The 19,038-nt window shown below is 37.1% G+C and overlaps 1 protein-coding gene across 12 annotated transcripts in view; it reads right to left on the bottom strand.

Moving 5' to 3' along the window:
- Positions 1–19,038, bottom strand: part of TTC3 (tetratricopeptide repeat domain 3) — a 120,327-nt gene that overhangs the window by 94,552 nt on the left and 6,737 nt on the right. For 4 of the 12 annotated variants that reach the window (XR_004676457.1, XM_034990123.1, XM_034990127.1 and 1 more), the window contains exons 2-10: positions 12,979–13,133; positions 11,891–11,933; positions 11,275–11,425; positions 10,714–10,801; positions 9,657–9,710; positions 8,126–8,246; positions 6,261–6,346; positions 4,955–5,049; positions 3,550–3,612 (exon numbers count right to left, since the gene is read on the bottom strand). The exons of 2 other annotated variants lie outside the window; for them this stretch is intronic. Coding sequence is in view for 6 of the 10 variants with exons in the window: in XM_034990123.1 (XP_034846014.1) it covers positions 3,550–3,612; positions 4,955–5,049; positions 6,261–6,346; positions 8,126–8,246; positions 9,657–9,710; positions 10,714–10,801; positions 11,275–11,425; positions 11,891–11,933; positions 12,979–13,122 (845 nt within the window). In the remaining 4 variants the exon portion in view is untranslated. Of the gene's footprint in view, positions 1–773; positions 1,598–3,549; positions 3,613–4,954; positions 5,050–6,260; positions 6,347–8,125; positions 8,247–8,738; positions 9,046–9,656; positions 9,711–10,713; positions 10,802–11,274; positions 11,426–11,890; positions 11,934–12,978; positions 13,134–15,746; positions 18,491–19,038 lie in introns of those variants that run through there. 6 more of the 12 variants (XM_034990131.1, XM_034990130.1, XM_034990133.1 and 3 more) reach the window with 4 other exon arrangements.

Raw genomic sequence — 19,038 nt, 5'->3', positions numbered from 1 at the left:
ACTTGACTACCTGGCATTACCACCACCAGCACATGGACCATTTCTTAATGAAGCACTTTCCCCACACATACCTCACCTCAGGCTCCCCACCATTAGTCTTAAAACACTTACACTTCTCTTCTTTCGAGATTACTTTCACTTATTTTATCCTTGATGTTTCAGTGAACACTGCTTTTGTTTTTTTTTATCTTATGTGCATTTTTAATTTTACTGTATCACTTTTTATCACATATTTCAAGTATACATAAAAGTACAGAGAATAACATTAATATAGTCGACACCCATGTACCAGCAACATTTTGCCGTATTTACTTCAGATCTTTTGCAGAACTCTGTTATAGTCCACAACCGCTGTGTACCACTTTCTCATCTCCAATCCTTTTCCCTCCTTCCCTCCCCAGAGATAGCCACTCCACTGATGTTTAACATGCCCATGCATTTGTAAACATTTTTAATACATACTATGTATTAACTATGTTTGTCATTCTACATATTTTGACATTATATAAACCGCATTATACCATACAAATCATTCTGCAACTTGCTTTTTCACTCAACATTGTCATCATTTTAACTGCTGCATAAAATTCCATTGTATGAATATACCATCATTTATTTATCCATTCCCCCACGGATGGACATTTAAGTCGTTTCCATTTCTTTACTCTTACAAACAATGCTATTGTGAAGGCTTGTACGTATCTTCTTGGGTACACATTTGAGTTTGGAGGATAGGAGCCTAGAAGTGGGCTGCAGAGTATGCACATCTTCACCTTGCCAAATTGCTGTCCAAAGTGATTGCACCAATTTACACTTTCTCCAGCCGAGTATGCAAGTTTCCTTTGTTCCACATCCTCTCACACACTTGGAATTATGAGGTTTTTAAAATGTTTGCCAATCTGATGGACATGAAAAAGAGACTCAAAGTTTGTAATCTGCATGTCCTATAAGGATACTCATGTTTATTGACTATTTGAACCATTTATTTTTTAATCCTCTTTTCAGCTTTCACATTGCCCTTTCCATCGGGATTAAGAGTAGATTAAGAGTAGAAACTCTGCATCCAGGCTGCCTGGGTTCAAATTCTGGCTCCATCACACCCACCTAGTTTCTGAGGATACTTTGCTTGACCTCCCATTCCTGTTTCCTCATCTGTAAAGAGATAGCAGCACCCACCATGCAGGGTTGTTGAGGGGTTTTTGAGCTTGTATGCATAAAGTGCTCAGAACAGTGCCACTGAGGTTGGATGCTTTACCCCCAGGTGTCCCACAGCTGCTCAGCCAGATTCCCATGACAGATCTACCAAACCTCAGATGTGAGAGCTTCAAAACATCTCAATCATGGTAACTCAGCTAAAGGGCATGGGTCCTTCTGTTTCAATGCACAAGCGAATCACTGGCAACATGTTCCTTTCTGAAGTCACATTATCTACTCACTTGGTCAGGAGTGAGATGTACTGTAAACTCAGAAAACATTATCCCTACATTACTGAATAAGTCATATAAACAACGTGCAAGAAGGTGGGAAACACCACCAAAACTGTGTGGCACAATGTTTCTGACATTACATTGGCATTCAATACATATCGGTGATTGCCTGAGAAGGAAATGTTGCTGACCTGCCTCTAGTGAAAACTTCGATGGGTGCTGAACCACAAGCTAGACTATCAGGAAGTAGGTAGAAGGATTGATGCACAACCCTGCTCTTGACCTTTTCCTCGCCAGGCTACCTGGCTTCTGTATTTCTACTTTGATGCACCTCCTTTGCAGCGTAGTTTTAAGAGGATCCTCCTTGAGTGTCTAGCATTCAACACTCATGAAAGCGGGCAGAAACCCCCCGGCTTGCCTCTCCGCTCTCAGAGCTCCCCTATGCAGAGTGGATGACCTTTCGCCCAATCAAGGTTTCGATTTTCACAAGAGGCTAGCCAAGTTGGCAACCTATTCATCTTGAAAGCACATAGATTCACCATCAAACAGCATAGGATATCTGCAATTCTGGACCTAGCCAGACGCAATAACCTAAGGACATTTGCAGCTCATCTCTTGTCAGAACCAGTTGAGGACAGTGGTATTGATGGAAGACTGTGTCCAGCCCATCCATTCCTCTAGTCTAGATAGCCTCGCTTTATCCACGGCTTAAGCCATCTAAAAGCTGCATAACGTTAATACAGCGGTATTCTCCGAGGTGGTTGGATTACTGGTGATTTTTATTTTCTTCTTTTTAAACTCTTGTATTTTCCAAATTTTCTACCATGAGAATGTGTTCTGTTTATAATAAAAGAAAAACAAATGTTATTTTTAAAAGCTACATACTTGGAATATACTCTCTTCCCCACTCCCACCCTCCCACATCCCAATAATAAGCACTTTAACTAAAAACCACTAGTATCAGACTCTCCGCTTTGATCAGAAAACTCCTCAAAAAAATTTATTTGTGAAACCCAAACTGCACTTTCAGGGAGTTTTCTGCTTTGAACAGGAATGTGGCTGAGGTTCTTCTCTTCTCCATCACCCCGTCCATGTTACTTGTAAGCCATATAAGAAATTTCTTCCAGAACTAAACATCAGGAAAACTGTTTCACCTGAGCAACTTCTATCCTCTTTCTTCATGGACAGTGAGAATCATGTAACTTGTCAGGCTTTCTCCTTTTATTTTGGGCAACAGAAAGGTCAAATACAAATATGAATTGTAACTAATAACTGTGCAGGACCTTATCCCTATAGAGCTTTATTCTGAGGATCCCCAGCTCTAAATTGGTTTTTAGTTTGTTTGGTTGTGTTTTTAATAGTCTTCTACCGAGCAGATTTATTCCTGAAGCCACGCTAAGCCCTTCTTACAGCAAGGCAGGACATAATTAAATGTAACAGCATACCCTGCTCAATATCAATGCTTGTAATTTATATCCCAAAAATTTTAAACTGAGGGACAACAAAATCATGGTGCAGTGTCAACAATCTTTTTCAACTAATAAAAACTCAATGCAACGTAAGAAACGAAGAATTAATTATGGAAGAAATTAAAAGAATTAATTATGATTTCACTCTGATGGTTAAACCATTAAATTTCTTTTTTCTTTCACTTACAAATGAGATTTACTTTATTTTTTTATATCAAGATATAGAACACAGCAAAAATTCTTCCAGAATTATACGATTAAGAGAGCAAAAGGAAATAACACAGGTATTATAAACAAAGACTTCAACATCATCAGGTAAGATCTGTGTTCAAATCTTGACATCACTACTTGTGAGTAAGTACAAGTCCGCCCAAATGTAAGTGCGGAGAATAACGTTACCTAGTAAGTGTGTTGTGAGAATCAAGGAACCACGTACAGTACTGGAAACAGCACATAACATGTTGTCCACTCAATCAGAACAGCTGCTGCTGTCGTTGTTATGTATAAAGCCTACACAGCCCCTTTAACCATTTAGCTACATCCGACAAAAAACTACTAAAGGATTTTCTTATATACCTGCAAAACACAAATATTTCTCAAAAACAGGTATTTAGCATAACAGCTCAGTGACTGGGGTACTCTAACCAACTTACCTAAACTGTCCAGTGCGAAGAAAACAAAGAGCTCGGTTACCATAAAGAAGATGATTTTCAGGTCTTTAAAAGAAATAATGTATAGTCAGTAAAGTACATTACATACAAAACAAAAAAAAGCACAGAGAAAACATAAGGCATGAAAAATTTTTCAAAAACTTTACATCTGTGTGGCAGAGCAGAAAGAATATAGGATTTGGAGACCTAACTGTCTAAGTCCTAGTTCCTTTACTTCCTACCAGAGTAACTTTGTTCAAATCAATCTACACTTCCCTGTATTCAAAATGTTCTACTTTTTCTGCCTAGCTCATAGGGATGTTGTGAGGATCAAATGAGACATATTAAAAAGCTAGCAAATCACAAGTATGGTGTAGGTATAAAGGACAGAATTATACTTATGTAAGTCAGGCGCCTGGGTGGCTCAGTTGGTTAAGCGACTGCCTTCGGCTCAGGTCATGATCCCGGAGTCCCGGGATCGAGTCCCGCATTGGGCTCCCTGCTCAGCGGGGAGTCTGCTTCTCCCTCTAACCCTACCCCCTCTTGCGCTCTCTCTCTCACTCTCTCTCTAATAAATAAATTAAAAAAAAAAAAATCTTAAAAAAAAAAACTTATGTAAGTCAGAACTATACCACTTTGACAAAGAACTCTGACAAAGAAAGTCTGTAAATTTCAACAATTTAAATAGCTTCATTTCAAATTTTGTCTTTTCTAGTTTAATCTGTTTCCTTCCTCAGAACAGAGCAGCAGCCTTCCAGATGTGGTGTGCTACCTTGATTCACTCATTCCCCATGGAGATAGGCAAGGTAGGAAAGAGAGTCGCTGTCTACAGTACATCCTCCAAAGACTGCTACAATATTAGATGGCCCAGCTAAAATACCAGTAGGAACCAAGTATGAGGCACACATGTAGGAATGCTACAAAATTCTAGCAGCTGAGCAAACAGAAGATCAGGTGGAGAGAACACACACACTCTTTCAACAATTCCAACTATTATACTTTAAAAGTTCCCTCTTAGAAAGCAAAAATTCCTGAATGGGTAAACATCTTAAGTATTAGTAAATAGCCCTTTTTGATTAGCTAATAATTTGGAAGGTATCAGCTGAAGGCAAAATAAGAACAAGAAAAAACAGGTGGACTTATATGGGAAAGCTTGAGAGAAAATGGGGCAGGGTAGAAGCAATATTCACAATTCTGCCTGACTTGCTTGAATTCTACTACTCAGTTATGTTCACCTACCCAGGCCATCCCTAACACTTCTAATGCCTAAGGGTGAGAAAATCTATTCTACATAGCAAGTTGAAGATACTCTCTCCAATTCCTCGCCTTGCTTTTATCTCTCCTGACTAGCGTTTCAACTTGATCTGCCACACACAGTAAGGATCTCATTGTTCTATTTTGCTCTTACCTATATTCAATGGCTCTGGTGTAATAGATAATAGCTATATCAAATCTTTCTTTTGAAAACTCTTCATTTCCTTTCATTTTCATTAGCTCTCCTTGCTGAGAAACCAAGGTGAAAGAAGACCCATCAATTAAAAGCAAAGACAATCAAGAACGCCAATATCTAGGAAAAATGGTTCTGGGCTTTTATCTCTGATAACAGAAATAAGCTAGGAGATTATTTATGTAGAAAATGAGAACCCAATATCTAATATTTTGGTATATTTATTTTAAAAAATCTATTTCTGATGACTCAAAGCTAACTTCGTTAAAGGAATATTAAAAAATAAACAAAACCACCACATTATGAGTAACAACTAACAATTTATCCCCTTGTGTATAGTATTTGGCAGGCCCACTTTTAAAAATACCTTATTGAGCCTGTCATATAGCAGGGAAAAAAACAGATGCAAGGTAAAATTTTAAGTTAGAAGATATGATATTATTCAATAATCCTGAGTGCTTAAAAAAATATATATATATATATAAATTGGTAGCATAGAGTCAATGTTGACTAGATTAACAAAAATGAGGCAGCAAAATTAGCAAGAATGAAATAAAAGATGCTACAGATAAAATGGAAACTGTTCACTTCAAATTTTCAAAATAAACAGATTAAAATAAACTGGATCCTATAAATGGCTTTAGTAAGTGAATTAAATAGAACACTAAATATTTTCCTAAATCCCTCTTTAAAAATTTAGTTAAAATCATATTTCCCAGGGCGCCTAGCTGGCTCTGTTGGTAGAGAATGTGACTCTTGATCTCAGGGCTGTAAGTCTGAGCCCCGCCTTTGTGAGTAGAGATTAACTCAAAAATAAAATCTTTAAAAAAAAAAATTTCCTTTGAGTGAATTCTATGGCATATGAATTACATCTCAATAAAGCTGTTATTATATAAAAGAAAATTATATTTCTTCAACTAATTAAAAACCTTAGTTTAAAAAAATCAAATTTCAAATTTCAATTAACTCTTTTAAAATACATATATTTAAATGTTTATTATTCAATATTCTATAAATTTACTTTAATAATAAATATATTTGAAATACATATGTAAATTAAAAAATTCTGATCAAGATGTTGTTTTCCTCTTCCAAAAAGCCATTCCAATCAAAATTTATTAAAATTTTCCCTCAAACGTGTTACTAAATTTTACAATAGTTCCTGTGTGCTGACAGACAGCAGTTTTATTGAACTTTCTTTGAATGTTAATAAAAGTTCTAACAGATAAATTTTAAAATATACTTACAAGTAAATATTTATTCTCACCTCTATACATTCCGCACAATTTTGAGTTTTAAATTCTTCAAGCAAATTGCAGTTTTCTGTTACCACTTTAGTTATGTGATACTTGTCTAAATTTTATTTTTAGGAGAGAGTGAGAGAACATTTGTTTAAAAAAAGCAAACTGGTATTGTTAAAGTTCTAAAACTTAGGTTACGTAGGTCAGTCCATAAGGTCAACTAATTATTATACTTTCTAATATTTCTAATAACATGTTTCTTAGAATCTTTTACACGTATCAAATTATACAAATTAAAGTGAACAACTGATAAAATGTTTTAGAACACATTAGATTCACTGCTTGTGAATCTAACCTATTTTAGTTCTACCATTAAAAAAAGGACTTATTACATTAATTCTAACTGTAGTTAAAACAAATCCTCAGTCATAATATTCCAAATAGGCCTCATAATTACTCAAGTTAGTTCAACAAACATTACTGAGAGCCTATGATGTACCTGGCACAATGTTCAACAAAAATGTCTAAAAACAAAAACTTGGAAAACTCTCTAAAATATACTTAATGTAACAAAGAATTTTAAATATCTTATTTCAACATTTTGATTCTCATGAATGAAACGTTAAAATGTTATTTGAAATACTATGCTTTTAAAAATTTAATAAACTAATTAAAATGCAGTAGGTAATAACCAAAATTTATGTTAAAAGTTTATCAGACCTCATTTTCTGTATTTTTAGCTGTTTATAGATTTAAATGTTAATAATTTTATCCCAACAAAACTATAGTTAAGCCTCTAGCCAAACACATACATTTCCAAGATGAAAAAAGTATCTAAAATCTAAATTTAAGGAAGAATTTCAGCAGTTCACCAAATAAGGTAATTAATAAGGGACAGAGTAAGATTACAGGATAAAAACCTGGGCTTTGAAATCAGGGAGACTTGACTTCTCATCTAGGTTCTACTACTCAGTAGACTGCAGAAATATCACTTAACCTCCCAAAACCTTAGTTTGCTTATTTCTAAAATAGGGACAACAGCAGCTACCTTGTAACAGCTACCTTGTAGCTTCTTTACAGAGCTACTATAAAGAAGAGAACAGAGAGAAAGAGAGAGTATGTCAGAACCAAGCCCACATGGGTGCCCAATACATGATATTGGTCCTCTACTTCTACCATAAAATCTACCCTATAATTACAGGCCTCCAGAACAGTGAGGAGAACCACCTCTATTGATATAATACAGTCCAGTATGTAATATCAGAAAAACCTGTCTCTGTGTTTAAGCTTAATTTCTCTCTACCACTTAGATCAACAGTATAAAATCTGACCTCTTCTCAAGTGGTGATGGCAAATTACTAGTCATCAACTAAAGAGCATAATATTTCCTGCTTCAAGATCCCTACAGCTGTACTATTAAAAAAACACTGCTAACATTCAAATGCTTTAGAGAAACATTTCACAAAGTTAAAATATAGAAGGCAGTTTCATTATACGAAAGAATAACAGAGTCATCAGGAAAATGAAAATTATAACCTTAGCTCTGTTACTTATTTCTCTTTTGAAGAAGAATACATGAGGCCCCAGTTGTGGATTCTTTTTTTGGGTATTATATATATATATAACTTACAGCATTCACTTGGTAGGATTTTTAGAAGTGTGACGTCATAGAAATTATTAAGACGGGAAATATAGAATAAAGCTAACTATGAGATTATAGTTCTCTTATTTAGGCTTTTCTCTTCTTTACAATAGAAAAAGATTTTTTTAAGAGAAAACATTTTTTAAAATCCTAAGATAAATAAGAAATCACATAACCACACCATTCAATTTTCCTAAATAATGCCTTTAAAAACTGAGTCAAGTAACAATTTAATGCATTTATACTTACATTCAGTAAAGAAAATACTTAACATAGGCCAACAATTGTCAACTGCTCCTAATTTAGGTAGAATTGTTACATCACCTGTGTATTTCACCCAATTCAAAGCTTCCTCCATTGCCAAGATTTTCTGTATCAAAAAGATGAAGAATGTGCTTTGGGTATGAATTTTAATTGTACATGTGGTACCATAAATTTAACATAGAGTATTTCAGACTCTTAATAAAAACTTAACACAATGTTGCATTTTCATTACTCATGCAACTACAATAGCTGGATCCCAACATTTAAGTTAACAGATACCACGGACTCACATGTGTTACATCTTCAAGTAACCTCAGGCTACCCTCACAGACCAAGATGCTGCTTCAATCACTACAGGCCTGGAAGTTGGCGTTTACAACCTGGCCAGCGGCTGCCCTGGGTGGCAGGAGGGTGCAATAATCCAAGGTGAATGAGGGGTCTCAGATCGCATCTAAACTAGGACTGCCATCCTTACCACAGGGTTAAAGGGACAGATTAAGGTTCCTGAAAGGAACTGTGTATTTTAAATGGTCTATGGCAAACAGAAGAGTAAGGAGATACACAGGAGGAGAGTGCAGCTGTGCAAATAAGCACTCACTGCAAAGATCTTCATGAAGAGTCAGGAGCTCACAGGAATGTTATTCGTACTTCTAGTCTGAAATGACTTCAGAAGTTAAGTAGAAGAGTTATCGATGCTCATGTCAGGCTTAAGGGAAACAAGTAGATGTTTATTTTACCAGTAGCATTAAAAATTGGCTTGTAATTTCATCTGGAGATTATCTAATAATTACGTATCAAAAATGTCCATTACAGAGACCTAATAATTTAATTTGAGAGAATATATGCCAGATAAATAATCTAAAAAAGAAAAAAAGAATCAATGTGTAAAAGCAGCCCAGGGGTGCCTGGGTGGCTCAGTCATTAAGTGTCTGCCTTCGGCTCAGGTCATGATCCCAGGGTCCTGGGATTGAGCCCCACGTCAGGCTCGCTCCTCGGCGGGAAGCCTGCTTCTCCCTCTCCCACTCCCCCTGCTTGTGTTCCCTCTCTTGCTGTCTCTCTCTGTGTCAAAAAAATAAATAGGGCGCCTGGGTGGCTCAGTTGGTTAAGGAACTGCCTTCGGCTCAGGTCATGATCCTGGAGTCCCAGGATCAAGTCCCGCATCGGGCTCCCTGCTCAGCGAGGAGCCTGCTTCTCCCTCTGACCCTCCCCCCTCTCATGTACTCTCTCTCATTCTCGCTCTCTCAAATAAATAAATAAATCTTTAAAAAATAAATAAATAAATAAAATCTTAAAAAAAAAAAAGGGGCAGCCCAAAATTATACTACATATATGGGGGGGAGGGAAGGATGCAAACCCCCAAAATAAGGAGACTGCTTAAGCAAAATACAGAAATCAGTACTAGCAACTACTACATGTAAAACACTAACTTGTGAACTCAATTCATGGAGCAATGAGCAGTGAGACAACTGCCATTTATCAGCAGTGGTTGTGCTTGCTTCCTGTGTTTAACACTTACATTTTCTATTTTATAACCAATTCTCAGTAAGCCTCCGATAAAGAATGAATCGTTCTGCAAAACAAAACAACAAAACATGAACCATCTTCAATCAGTTACACTTGAATTTTCCAGTGGACAAAAAAAAATCCTACATTTCAGAAATACTGCTATGTGTACACAGAGTCCACTTCCCACAAGTACTTTCATGCCCAATTTACCTCCTAAGAACCCTAAAACAAGAATTCAGAAGTAGTCTTACATTGGCTTCTAATAATAAAATGGCTTAGTGTAACTTTTAGATGTATGGACTTTAAAGTTCATTACATCAAGATTTTTTTATGAAACTACATTGACTGATATAAGGAATAGCAAAGGAGGGGCGCCTGGCTGGCTCAGCTGGTTAAGCGTCTGCCTTTGGCTCAGGTCAGGATCTCAGGGTCCGAGGGGACCGAGACCCGCGTCAGGCTCCCTGCTCAGTGGGGAGTCTGCTTCTCCCTCTGCCTCTCACTCACTCTTTCTCTCAAATAAATAAATAAAATCTTAAAAAAAAAAAAAAAGGAATAGCAGAGGCTCATCAGCAGGAAATAAACACTTGGCTCCATAACTCCATAACCAACTGAAATAGGAAATGATCAAATGGCTTTCAAGGGAAAGAACCTTCAGTATAACACAGGGCACTGCCTCAAATACTATATAATAGAAGTTTACCCCAAAGATCAAGGATTTGTTGTGGTGCTGCTGCCAGTGGCATGATTTCACAAGAAAGAACCCGTCACTTTCAGTGACAAAAGTTCCTATGAACCAGGAGCTTTCTTTCATCTGTGACAAATTCCATTTTCTATCCTTTAATGATGAGGAATGTCCTGGATCTCATCATTCATGTCAGAACCAGAAGACCACCATCTACCTAATCTCTCAAATACATAGCACAAACTCACAGGTAGTAGAACAATCTCAGGTTCAATCAAACTGAAACCATTACCTGTTAACTACCATAAATGAGTAACATGGGTCTGACACCATATAAATTATATTCTTTAGATACAGGGGGCCAAATACACATTCTACCACTTACCACGACTTTCTTTGCCAAATCCACAATATCTTCCATCAATTCCAGATGTTGTAATTTCTTCAAACTTATCTCAGAAGCATGAGAATTGCTTAAATACAAATTCATTTTTAAAAAAATTAGGTTCTCATATATAAAAATTCATTGAGCTTTACGCTTTACTGTATGTTACACCCAATTTAAACTACTTGAAAAAAATTAAATTCTCTTACTTCACTTTAGGTAACTGTAAGTTGTTAAGTGGACAAAATACCTTTTTCTCTCTTCTGTACTACAATGCTGCTATTTATAAACAAGCATATTAATTTTCCTTCAGTTTCAAATCTACCATCTAATGCTCCTCAGAGGTTCACCATCATAATGTCACTAATCATGTCACCATGATTAGTCATTCTTATCCAAATCCAAAGCATTAACTTTTTCCATCTTATTACGTAAGAGTGAAGTTGAACAGTATATACAAGAATAAGACATAAGCCTTCCCCTGTACTTGACATTCCTCAATAATGGGCAACATGCTTATCATCACTGTTTACACAAAATGAATGACGTGTAGTAACTTACGCGGCCTCCACACAGGGGTGCAACCGTGATATTATAGAACTGTGCTGACGTTGAAACAGAAGTGGCCAGAAGATGTATATTTTAATGGCATCACAGTAATCTTGCAGGACAGAAACTGGTTTACTACACCACATATTGCAGATGTCAAATTCTTTATTAAAAAAAGTTTTAAATTAATATTTTATGCCTCATTTTGGAATAAATCAACACTGTTAATAGAGAAATAGCTACAGTGGATATGGAAAGGTAAGAAAGAAGGGGATGAGCAAAACAGATGAAGGGGACTAAGAAGTAAAACTTCCACTTATAAAATAAACAAATCACGGGGATGTAAAGTTCAGACAGCATAGGGAATATAGTCAGTAACATGGTAATAACTTCGTATGGCAACATATAATAACTACACTTATCATGGTAAGCACTTCGTAATGTATATAAATGTCCAATCACTATGCTGTACACCTGATACTAATATTGCATGTCAACTATACTTCAATTAAAAATACATTAATCAAAAAGTAAAAAAAATGAAAGATATGTAGGACTGCTTTGTTGATGTGAATGGATGAACCTCCCACAACAGTCTCTCAACAAATTAAAATACCAATGTACTCACCTAAGTTTCTCTCACTTTGAGTAAAATCTTTATACTGCATACCCTAAACAGAAAAAAATTCTTTTGATTTGTATCTGGTGAAATGCAAAAATATAGTTTTCAATTTTTAATGTAAGGATTATCAGTACTAAACTAACAAATTTTTCAGTACACATTTACTTATACATTTTGATTACAATATCTTCGGCCAGTGAGTCCTTTAGGCTTTTTTTTTTAAAGTGTTTCCCCCAAGTCTGTGTCTACGGCTATCTCTTGAGAGTATTCTAATCTCCAGTCAGAAAACCATCTTCCCCTATCAGTATTGAACGTTCTTGTTGTTGAGGCACTGTTTACTTTCTCTTCTGAAATCGCATTTGAAACTCCCTGTAAAAACTTTACCCCACAGGGACGCCTGGGTGGCTCAGTTGGTTAAGCGACTGCCTTCGGCTCAGGTCATGATCCTGGAGTTCCGGGATCAAGTCCCGCATCAGGCTCCCTGCTCGGCAGGGAGTCTGCTTCTCCCTCTGACCCTCCCCCCTCTCTTGCTCTCTCTCTATCTCATTCTCTCTCAAATAAACAAATAAAAAATCTTTGGGAAAAAAAAAAACAACACTTTACCCCGCAAAAACATCTTTACTCCCATAGCTCTAAATTAAAAACCTTTAAAATGTAGACATTAAGTCCTCAGAATAAGAAAAGATCTGTAACTATGAATGGTGATGGATGTAGTTTTTTTTTTTAAAGATTTTATTTATTTATTTGGAGAGAGAGAGAGAGTTAGCAAGAGCAGGAACACAAGCAGGGGGCAGTGGGAGAGGGAGAAGCAGGCTCTCTGTTGAGCAGGCAGCCTGATGCAGGGCTCGATCCCAGGACCCTGGAATCATGACCTGAGCTGAAGGCAGACGCGTAACGACTGAGCCACCCAGGCGCCCCGATGGATGTAGTTTTAACTATACTTACTGTGGTGATAATTTCACAACATTTACACATTTCAAGTCATTATGTTGTACACCAGAAACTAATACAATGTCATATGTCAATTATATCTTAATAAAATAATAAACCTTTAAGACGACACAATGTTAAAACAAAAAAGCAACAAATCTTACCACCCCATCGCAGTAAAGTTGTGTCACACGAACATAATCATTGGACATAAATTCAGGAGCAAAGACACAATCATCCACATAAGGGCAATCTTCTAACAAGGCATCATCTGCTACAGTGAAATCTCCCAGGGCAAAATCGTCCATGCTGTACCATCCTAAGGAAACAACACAAACCCAAATCAGTAATTAAATCATTTGAGATAATATGAGAAGCAGTTTTCCTGGCTTCTATGGTATATTAGAAAAATCCTTCGAACTTAGGCTTCCCCAAAATAATCAGTAAGAACACTGAGTCTGGAAGAGTCTTATCCTCAGTCTGCTGCTATTCTTTCCCCAACTCTCTTCAAATACCAGTTTAATCTTTTTTTTCTTAAGCTCACATAGTCACCATCTACTCTGAACTTATCTGTTACATGTCTCCTTCAGATGGAAGATAATTTAGGGCATCTTAGTCACTTTTGTATGTGCCCAGCACATGGTAAAGCCCTCCAATAATTGTTTGCTGAATGAACAAAAGACATCTTTCCACTGCTGCCCTTTTACCCCATCTGCTTTTACTGAATCCTGTGAAACAATGCCATTTCACCACACACAAACTCCGCCATATTCTCAACCTCCTGGCCAGAAGTAAATCCTGACCCCACTGAGAAAATGGTTTCTTATTGGCTGCTTATATTTCCCTATCCATCCATCCGTGTGTGTTCCTGTCTTGGGCAAAGGGGCTGAGCTGGAGTGGTACAGGGCAAGCTTGTCAATCCCCTAACTCCCCACAGCCGCACCCAGACTTCCATCCTCCTAACAATCACTGCATCTGGCGCCCTCACAACTACCACAACACACAGCACTGCTAGATTGCAAATGTGGGCAAAAAGCCTCAAATTACTAACAGCCTCCTATTATCAAACATATTATCTATGTTTTAAAAAGAATTATTTCAATGGGGGAAAAAGAAAATTAGGGCTGGAGTTTCAGACTAAGGCTTTTTTCTGGAAGAAAGTTTAATAATAAAAATTTATCACCATCAGAGAATAGCCACAAAACATAAACATCACTAAAAAATGCAGCACAGTAGTCCTTCTAACTCTTGCCCAAGTGATGGCCTTCTTTCATATCATTATCACCACCACTATTAACACCACTTCTTAGACTTTTCCACTTCACTATTGCCCGGCTATTGTTAGTACAAACCAAGTTTCTTTTTTCCTAAGCAAGACCACCCTCGGTCCTCGAAATACAAATCTGTTTAATTCTTATTATGTCCAATTGGCCGTACAAAAACCTCATAGTATGAGAAGTGAAGAACAATAACAATCCTCCTAGCTAACTATTCATACTATTTGTCACACATCATACCGAGCATTTTTACACGCATTATCTCGTTCATCCTCTCGGCAATTCTCAGGTCCAATCATCACCTGCAGTGTATAGATGGGAAGCATTCTGAATAAAATTAAGTAATTTGCTCAAAGTCACCAAGCTAGGAAGGATTCAAACGCAGATCCTCTGATTCCATAGTCTCTCCTCTCACTCTATTTCACTATATCTACCTTTCCTTGTCATTGCTACCTACTTAGCTCTTGCTTGTCCTGTTTAAGAACACTGGCTGTTAGTTCACAGTGTTCCCAGCTCTCCTCCAAACTCTCACCACCCCAGCCACATCAAGGCCCTTCAAGACCCCAGCCTTGCTGTTGACCTCCTTGATTAAAATGATCTTCACCACCCAACACCTAGACTCTTCCTTCCCAGGCTACAGCTCAGATCACAGTGCAGGTCTAAACCAGTTTTTAAATCTTAACTCTGATTAGCTCCTTTGACCACAACCAAGAGTCATACTGCTCTTGAGTCCTCCATCACCTACCACAGAAATCTTCATCCTCATCACAATTCTTCCTCCCTTCTCTCCCATTTCCTCCATTCCAATTCACTTTCAGCTTTCTGCAACTGGGTTTCTACTTCTGCCATTCAAGGGAAACTGCTCCCAATAAGGTCATTAGTGACCTTCTACAATAGGTTGGTTATCTATCATGTCTGGAACGTGACCTGTTCTGGATGAACAGAGTTTAGGGAATTTAACTCCAAGAGTGAAAAAACAGACTAGGACCCAAAGTATGGAATGTAAGATGGGACACATGCTATCTTGGAAATAGACACACTTTTAAACTCATTTGCCTTACAAACATTTTTCGTATGTATACACAGAAAAAGCCAAAAACTCTCTGTCATAGCCCACACATCACCATCACGGCATTGATTACAATCCAGTTAATGTGCTCATACCCAGCAGACCCAGCCACTATGACATCATGCTGGTCATTGGCAGCCTGGCAAACCTCACTGATAGCACACCCTACACCAACTACACTGTAATTAGACACTGGTGTGATTTTTATTTTCTATTTTGTTTTAACCAGAGAGGTGACTGGCACAGGGGTTAATTAAGAGCATGGACTCTGAAATCAGATTGCCTAGGATTGAATCCTGGCTCCCCCATTTCCTGAGTATATGATCTTGGGCAAGTTACTTTACCTCTCTGTACTTCAGTTCCTCATGTATCAAATGCAATAGCAATACTAACTACCTGATTAACCAGTTAACACATTTGTAGTGCTTAGAATAGTACATGGCATATAGAAAATGCTATAAATATCACCTACCATTAACATTAGTATTAGGTGAGTATTTTTAAAAATCCACTGTTTGGATGCTTCCAGCTAAATGGTCTACCTTAATTGCTAAGTCCAAAGAGCACTTTTCAGCTTACAACTTACTTGACGCTGTTGACCACTTCCTCCTCCTCAGAACTCTTCATTTGGACTCCAAAGACCATCTTCTCCTGGTTCTCCTCCTATTCTTCTGGCTGCTTTTCCTCAGTCTCCATGGGCTCTTCTTCTCCATTCCCCACCACCCAAATGTCAACTCTTTTCTTTTCAGGCTTACTCTCTCCTTGGTGACCTTATCCACCACACCCATGGCTTAAAGCAGAACTTTCTGAACTGCCATTATTTGCACAGCTTCACCATGATTTTTGCCATTTCCACATATCACATGTATTTTTATTTACTTAGTATTCCTCTTTTATTGGGCTCACTTGGCCTATGGGATAATATCCATGACATCACAGGTTTGATGCACAACTTTTATCTTTCATACACATTAAATTCTTAACTATTAAAAAATCTATGTGCCACTTTAAATATCTCATACTGCACTGTAGCAAACAATCTCTGAAACACCCAAATGCTGAAAAGTCTTTAATTTCTGCAGGCTGCACTGCATCTCTATAGTTATTGGATCAACTGTTACTGGATCTTAAACAAGATGTCCCACAAGCCTATCAAATTCATTAAGTTCAAAAATGAACTTCTCTTTTTCCTCAAAAACAAACAAATGAAACCAAGGTCCTTCCTCTTTCTGTATGTTATCAGTCAATTGCTCTACATGCCACCTAGTTAACCAAACCAGCAATCTGGGGGTCAATCTAGACTTCCCAGTCTCTTTCAACATTCCTATCCAACTGACCACAAAGTCCTATCCTTTCTATCCACCTAAGAAATCTAAAATTAGCACCCACACACCTCTTCATGCCAGCAACACTGCTGTAATTGTCACTTCATCTTTTCTCCTCTGAACTAACTTAACAAGCAGCCTCCTAGCTGGTCACTTGCCCTCAACCTTGGCATTCTCTAAAACTCTGATCGTAACATTTCAGTGCTTAAAATCATTCAATAGCTTCCCTTCACCTTCAGAATAAAGTACAAACCCCCTACCATAGCATGGAAGGCCTTTTGTAATCCTGGTCCTGCTTTTATTTCCAGTCACTCCACAACATACAACTTAGAAGCCATTCATTCTCAACTGCTTCTGATTCATAAACAAACCTTATTCTGCAGCCACCTAATGCCTACCAGCCCTTAATACTCCATTCTAGGAAGCATTCCTTGATCTGCTCAATACTACCAATTTTCTTTCTGCACCTCTTCTCTGTAAGACCACAGCACCCTGTCCATATCTTTTTGACAGCAGTTCTCACACTGGTCATCACGGATTTATTTTTGTAGGCCCAGAGGGTACACTGTGCCCTACTCATCTTGATTCCCTAACTATTTCTCAAATTTTTTATTCACACTACCCAAGTACAAAACCTTGTGAAATCCACTTGCCACCTATACTACTGTTACTCAGTATTTTTTCCTTGAGAATAATTCAACTTCTAACTTAGATGTAAACTTGTTTTAATAGAAAATTTGATACCACAAGAAATCTTATATTTGGTAGGACGGGTTTTATTTTTCTAATACAAACTCAAGTAAACATATTGCTAAAATTAAACATTAATGTAAAGGACTTCTAATCCCATCAGTTACAATGAAATAATGGGGGACTCTCACTGAAAAACAAAGTAGATCCTAGATTTTAAAAATTTTTTAAATTTTGCTGAGCTCATAGAAATAGGGAACATTTAAAGCCACCCTTTCCCCCCGAAAGGAATAAACCTCTAGCTAAAAACTAAAGCTGACAGTCAAGAGCTACAAGTAATGATGCCAAGAGTAATAAGGGACACTAAGCCCTGGGCCAGAAGCAAAGTGAGGAAACTGAGCCATGTAAACTCCCTGACTCCCAATGGAAGCGGATACAAATCCTATCAGATTTGTAGCACCCCCAAATCAAACTCTCAAGATCCCACAGGGAAAGATCAATCAAATAGGAGTTCATAACCAAAGATCATCAAGCAAAGGAGGTGACAACCCACCATGAGGCAGAGACAACAGAAAGAACAAGTCATAAATTTAGATCCCTAAAGACATCAGACACTGGGACTACCAGATACAGTCTACAGAATACCCATGGATTCAGAAAAACAAGCAAGCAACATGAGACTATAAAAGAAAAGATTTGGTGTGTCTAAAAAAAGAAGTGGAACTTTGAGAAATAAGAAATATGACTGTTAAAAGTAAAAGGAAAAAAATGGATGCACTTAAGAGAAGATTAAGCACAGATAAAGAGAAACTGATGAACTACAAGATGTGCCTGATAAAAATTACCCAGCATTGTAAATTCTGGTAAAGAAACAAGAAAATGAAAACTTTGAAAGATGAAAAGTAATTGACCTGGAAACAGTTCAATACACATACATTCAATTAAATTTCCAGAAGGAGAAGATAAAAGATAATATTATAAGGCTCAAAATCATCTAGACCTCATGAAAGACAAAATTCAGAATCAAGAAACACGTGTATCCAAAAGAGAATAAATAAAAAGTAATCTCCATCAGACTTAGAAGGGAAATGACATAGCACCAAAGACAGAAAATCCAGTGCAACCAAAAGAAAAAGTATTTTCTTCAAAGTAGTGAAAATAAAACTGGCAGAAGGCTTTGCATGTAGAAGATTTTTACCATGTGGACAGAAAATAATCTATCAACTAGAACTATATACCCATCGGAACTATCTCTCAAGAACAAGGATAAAATGAAAATAATTATATTTTTAAATTTTTTTATAAGATTTTATTTGTTTGAGAACACGCGCACACACACAGCAAAAGGCAGGGGCAGAGGAAGAGAGAGCAGACTCCCCACTAAGCATGGAGCCCAATGTGGGGCTTGATCCCAGGATCTGAAGCGCCCTCAGGCACTTAACCAACTGAATCACCCAGGCACCCCTGAAAATAACTCTAGATAAAAACTGAGCTGACTACTAAGAGACTTGAACTAACTTCTAAAAAAATATCAATTAAAAGACATAAACTGTCTGACTAGATTAAAAGAAAAATCCAGGAATATATTCTTTATAACAGACATCTAAAATTTAAGGACATAAAAAAAGTGACAGTAAAATAAAGGAAAAGGATATTCCAGGTAAATTACCACCAAAAAAAAGGTGGGATAGATTAAATAGATACTAACAAAGAAAGCAAAATTAGGCACAGAGAGGATGAAAGCATAATAGAAAAGGTTCAATCCACAAGGAAAATAATGTTAAACTTTCATATATCTAATCAAAGTCTCAAAATACATTAAAAAAAAGTTGTTAGAACTACAGAAAGTCAGTTAGAAGGTGG

This window comes from Mirounga leonina, unplaced genomic scaffold, assembly GCF_011800145.1.
Source record: "Mirounga leonina isolate KUSES-001 unplaced genomic scaffold, KU_Mleo_1.0 Mir_496, whole genome shotgun sequence".
Taxonomy (NCBI): domain Eukaryota; kingdom Metazoa; phylum Chordata; class Mammalia; order Carnivora; family Phocidae; genus Mirounga; species Mirounga leonina.
The sequence above is the reverse complement of the archived record's forward strand: the minus strand, read 5'-3'. Positions and strand labels throughout refer to the sequence as shown.